This window comes from Mastomys coucha, unplaced genomic scaffold, assembly GCF_008632895.1.
Source record: "Mastomys coucha isolate ucsf_1 unplaced genomic scaffold, UCSF_Mcou_1 pScaffold6, whole genome shotgun sequence".
NCBI classification, from domain to species: domain Eukaryota; kingdom Metazoa; phylum Chordata; class Mammalia; order Rodentia; family Muridae; genus Mastomys; species Mastomys coucha.
The window spans coordinates 72,358,196-72,363,864 of NW_022196912.1; the positions used below are offsets into that span (position 1 = coordinate 72,358,196).

The window sequence follows — 5,669 nt, forward strand, 5'->3', positions numbered from 1 at the left end:
TGGGTTACCTCACTCAGGATGATATTCTCCAGATCCACCCATTTCCCTAAGAATTTCATAAATTCATTCTTTTTTAATAGCTAAGTAGTACTCCATTGTGTAAATGTACCACATTTTCTGTATCCATTCTTCTGTTGAGGGACATCTGGGTTGTGTCCAGTTTCTGGCTATTATAAATAAGGACCTTCCTTTCTTTTAACTGAAGAACTTTTCTTCATACATTGATCATGTAATTCCTCCACACCCTCTTACACATCAGCTTCATATTATCTTTCTCTTTCTTTAAACAAACAAGCAAACAACCAAAACAAAAAAAAAGGCAAAAGAAACAAAAAGTCCCACAAAACCACAAAAAATAAAAGTCAAAATAAGCAATCAAAAGACCAATAAGATCAAAATGTGCTAAAACAAAACAAAATTTACTAATGTCGTTGAGTCCACTAAGTATTATCCTGCTTCTCCTGGGCATGGATCCTGAAGCTCAGTTCTGTACCCAGTGCGACTCTGTTGGGAAACCTGATTTTCCCTTTGCTATTGGGTATCGGTTTCAGATAACTTCTTGGTTGGGGGTAGGTGGGATCCTATTTTAACTTCCCCTCTTTAGTGCTTAGATGCTGTCTGGCTGGGTCTTGTGCATGCTGCCACAGTCCCCACAAGTTCAAATATACATCTGTCCTGTTGTGTCTGGATGACACTGTTTTCCTTGGAGTCATCTATCACCTCTGAACTTAAAATCTTTCTGCTTCTTCTCCCAAATAGATCCCTGAACTCTGAGGCTCAAGAGGATTGAGGAATAAATCCCAGTTAGGGCTGAGTACTCCAAATCCTCTCATTCTCTACATTGTTCAGTTGTGAGTCCCTGTCAATTCCTATGCACTGTAAGAAGGGTCTTCTCTGACATTGATCAAGTAAGGCACTGGCATAGAGTATGTCAATAGGAGCCATTTCATTGCCATGTTCCTGTAGTAGAACAATAGTAATAGGTTTTCTTGTAGGCCCATGACCTACCTCATCTTAGGTTTTTTAGCCACATTAGCAGTATTAGGATGCTCTCCACAACTGGAGATATATCTTATGGAGCGGACCATAAATCCAACCAAATAGTGGATGGTTTCTCCCATAAGATCTGTGCCACCATTGTACCAATGTATCTTGCACACAGTTTACTGTTGTAGGTGACAGGGTTTACTGCTGCATGTGGGTAATATTGATGACTACTTCCTCCTTTGGTAGTGTGAAAAGTACCTCCCAGGACAATGAATGCTAGTCAACCAGTCACTGACTTCTCTGTTTGATGACATAAGTAAGAATTGTCTTAAATAATAGGATCTTAGCATCCCAGTTGTGGAGAGCAACCAGTAACCTTGGCAGTAGTCTGTGATGTTTGAGAGTTTCCATGTTTTGGCCAATGATTGAGCAAGACGTATCCCATTTCTGGCACTGGGGTGCCTCTTGCCTGGTGATTCCATTCAGATCCCTTTCATGTATGCACAGATTTTAAGGAAGCTTCCACGATGCTAGGTTTCCTTATGGCTTTTAGTGTTAGTTTTTCCTACCACTCATTCCCTCCTTTACCCTTCTCACCCGATTTCCCTCCCTCTGTCACCCTCTTACTCTGGTTTCTTTCCCTTTGCCTCTCCATAGCACTATATTCTGTTGTTTGTTTCTTTTCGTTTTCTGCTTTTTTTTTTTTTTTCAAGGCAGGGTTTTTCTGTGGAGCCCTGAATGTCCTCGAACTCATTCTGTAGACCAGGCTGGCCTTGAATTCACAGGGATCCTCCCGCCTTTGCCTCCAAGGGGCTGGGATTAAAGGCATATGCCACCACTGTCTAGCTTCATATTACTGTATTCTATTTCCCCTTCCTTGAGAAAACCTCTCCTGCCCCTAGTCCCTTTCTAGGTACCTAACTTTATGGAAATTCAGATTGTAGTATACATTTTGAAAACTTGAAGGTCAATGTCTGCATATAAGATAAAACATACACTGTCTTGTTGGGTTTAAATTAACTCATTCAGGATGATTTTTTTTTCTACTGTTATCCATTTATCTGTGAATTTCATGAATTTCTGAATGATACTCAATTATGTGAATGAACCATATTTTCATTACCCATTTATCAACTGATGACATCTAGGCTACTTCCAGTTTCTGAATAGAGCAGCGAAGAACATGGGGGAATAGGGTTTAGAGTCCCTTGGCTTGGCCCAAGAGTGGTATAGTGGTGGATCTTGAGGTAGATCTATTCCTAACTTCCTGAGGAACTGCAATTACAACATCCTCTTGGTGAATTCTTTTTCTTTGATGAGTGTGTGGTGTCCTTTCATGTCTCTTCTGATTAGTTTCATTTCAAACTTAACTTTGTCAGAGATTAAAATCGCTATACTTGCCTGCTTCTTGGGCACATTTGCTTGCATCACCTTCATTGATCCTTTCCCCAAAGGTGATATCTTTTATTGATAGTGAGTAGTGTTTCTTGGATGTAGCAGAAAGAAGCATTCTCTTTTCTGACCCAGTCTGTTAGTCTGTGTCTTTTTAATAGAGTAATTGAAACCATTATCACTAATAATTATCAATGAGCAATTTATTGATTCCTGTTATTTTGCTGTTATGGTTGGTGCCCACTTTTTTTTATTATTCTCAGATTAGTTATTCACTGTGTCTTTTTGGGGGTGATTGACCTCTTCAGATTGAAGTTTTCCTTTTAGTGCATTTTTAGAGCTGTATTGGTAGACAGGAATGGATTAATTTTTCTCATCATGTAGTGCCTCTTTTGGTTGATTGTGATTGATAGTTAATCTGGGCTTTTTTTTTTTTTTTTTTTTTTTTTTTTTTTTTTTTTTTTTTGGTATTTCAGAGTCTCCATTTAAAAGTCTCATGTTATTCTTTTGTGCCTGACTTGGCTTTTTTTCCTTGGAGCTTTTAATATCCTTTTTTTTTTGGTTGTTGTTGATTTTTTTTTATACTCAGTATTTTGATTATTATGTGTCCTGGGAATTTCCTTTCTGACCCAGTCTATTTGGTGTGCTGCTCACTTCTTGCACCTTCAGAGGTACCTGTTTATTTAGGCTGAGGACGTTTTCTTCTGTGATTTTTTTTAATGTTTTTTGTTTTTTTGTTTCTTAGACTAGGTTTCTTCTTCTGCTTCTATCATTCATAAGTTCTGTCCTTTTACGGTGTTAAGATTTCTTGAATGTTTTCTGTCTAGAAGTTTTTAAATTTTGCTGTTGACATTACTAAACAAGCTAAGGAGAGAGGGGCCTTGAAAATCCATACAGTTGAGTGCCTGGGCGATAAAACTGAGGTAAAAGCAAACAGACTAATTTGCCTGGTGATGTTAGATATGGGGACTTATAGTTTACACAGAACCAAGTTCTCTCGATTTCTGGTTTATTGTCCTTCACTTTAATGCCTTCTTATGGCCACAGCTAAGTAGATTGGTGGTCATTGTAACAATCATCAGTAAAAGTGATCCTGGAAATGCCAGTCAGCGGTTACTAAAATGTATTCGTATTCATTTTTATTTTTGCTTGGATTTGATTTTAGTTTCTAGTGTAATGCTTTACAGTACCTGATTAAATGGTAATGTTTTATATGTAGCTGATATAATATTACATAATTGTCTTATTAAATTTAATAATCTATTTATAAAGGTCAACAATTTAAAAGTCCTGAAATAGAATAAACTTGAGTGTGTATATGTGTGTGTGTCTGGATGATGAGGGTCTCACTATATAGCCCTGTATGGCCTGGAACTCACTATGTAGATCAGATTGATGTCCAACTCAGAGATCTGCCTGTCTGTGTTTCCTGAGTGCTGGGACTAAGGGGATGTGCCACCATGCCCATCGATACAAAAATATTTTCATGTTTTTTAAAATCCTTTTCTCATTTATTGAATGTTATGGAATATTTTATAGTTCTCTTATGCATTTGATATTTACTATTCTAATTGACTAACACTGCCATATTAGATAAGGAATGCATTTAAATGGTTTTATAAGTTGACATTACTTTGTTTTCTTTTGTCTTAAGGATATTTCTTTGATGGAACAAATGTACCTCAGACCATCTCAGGCACATCTTGAAGTACCCATGGTGGTGGAAGAGAAAAAGTACCCAATGATTAAGGAACGGCTAATTGTGGTAACATCTCTAGTATAAATAATCCTTCCCTGAATTAAAGAAACAGTGTGTCTTTTGTTGACTGAACATTTGCAGAGGATTAAAAATGGCTTCCTTTAACTTGCTTTGAAGTACGTTTAAGCATCTAGTGCCATGCTGCATGGGCATCTGGCTCCCTTGGCTTTCAGAAACTGTTTTGAGTGAGTCCAAACTCCCTTTTCATGGAGAAAGACAAAGAATGGCTCTCCCGAGTTACGAATGGTAAATATAGAAAGTAGCTTGAGATATAATTAAAAGCTATTAGCCTCTAAACAAACATCATTTTACTATACATTTAGCTAAAAGAATTGCTAAAAGTGTAGTCTGGACCGTGGGTAACAGAAGTGTTTCAGAAGCAAAGCTTCCCCTTGTCCACCACAGGGAAAATGACTAAGGTATTTGGAACAATCTGAAACATGTTCTCTGATAATAGGAAGTGACTCCACTTAAAGCAAAACTTGAAATGGAGTGAAAGTAAATGAATGAAAGGTCAATCTACATTTACATAGGAAGATATGATGGAAAAAAAAAAGAAGACATGATGATCAGTTGCTTTACTTGAGTGTTTTGAAAATATGACCCCATATGTGTGTATGTGTGTGTGTGTATATATATATATATATATATATATATATATATGTATATATATTGTGTGTATATATATTGTGTATATATATATATATACACATATATATAGTGTCCTTACTATATATATATGTATATATATATGTATATATAGTGAGGACATACTTCATTTAAGGAAAACATTCAGAAAACATTTACAACCTTCTGTTTTTAACTCCCAGTGGTCCATAATCCTAAATAATCTTTTTTTTTTTTAAATGACTGTTGAAATGTGCCCGTGAGATTTTTTTTCCTTAGGATTTGGTGACATAGGCCAGGGAAAATAATTTTCTGGCTTTCAGATATTTTATAAAGTCAACTTGAACTTTTGCTTTGAAATCTGCAGAAAGAACAAGTTGCCAGCTGAAGCTGAGTTTCAGACACACACCGCCTTACCCACTCTGTCGCTGTAGAGCTGCAGGCCTTGGAAGGACCAATGAGATGAACCTTTTGTACTTTGGTTTTTCTCCAGCCAAGCATTTATGAGGAAATTCCTGAGACTGTGTCAAGCATCTTGGTGGAACAGGAGGAAGCTATAGAATGGGTATCCATAGAGGAAGATTTCCCCGCTTTTAAATCTCAAGAAATGTTAGACATTGAACCACCTGAGGACTCCAGTAACCTTCCAGATAGTGGTGATCTTCCCATAAGTGATGTAAAACCAACCAGGCGGCCAACTTTAAAGGTAAGCAAAACAAAACACAACTGTTTGTGTTGGGAACACTTAGGATTATGAGAACCAGGGATGGGTAAATGTGAAGAAGTTCCCAGGCAAAGAGCAAGGCATGGCAGTGTTGAGGGAGGGGCGCCAGTCTCAAAAGGTGCATTAGAAGTGCAGGGAAAGAGGTCGACATTTTATTGAGGGCTTTTTTTTTTTTTTTTT

At 37.2% G+C, this 5,669-nt stretch overlaps 1 protein-coding gene and 1 long non-coding RNA gene across 2 annotated transcripts in view; one reads left to right on the forward strand and one right to left on the reverse strand.

The window, feature by feature from the left end:
- Positions 1–5,669, forward strand: part of Ttc6 (tetratricopeptide repeat domain 6) — a 189,523-nt gene that overhangs the window by 46,631 nt on the left and 137,223 nt on the right. The window contains exons 3-4 of the mRNA XM_031356246.1: positions 4,034–4,144; positions 5,259–5,471. Coding sequence (XP_031212106.1) covers positions 4,034–4,144; positions 5,259–5,471 — 324 coding nt within the window. The remainder of the gene's footprint in view (positions 1–4,033; positions 4,145–5,258; positions 5,472–5,669) is intronic.
- The window catches only part of LOC116080033, a 15,850-nt gene that overhangs the window by 9,488 nt on the left and 693 nt on the right, over positions 1–5,669 (reverse strand). The gene's annotated exons all lie outside the window — the stretch shown is intronic.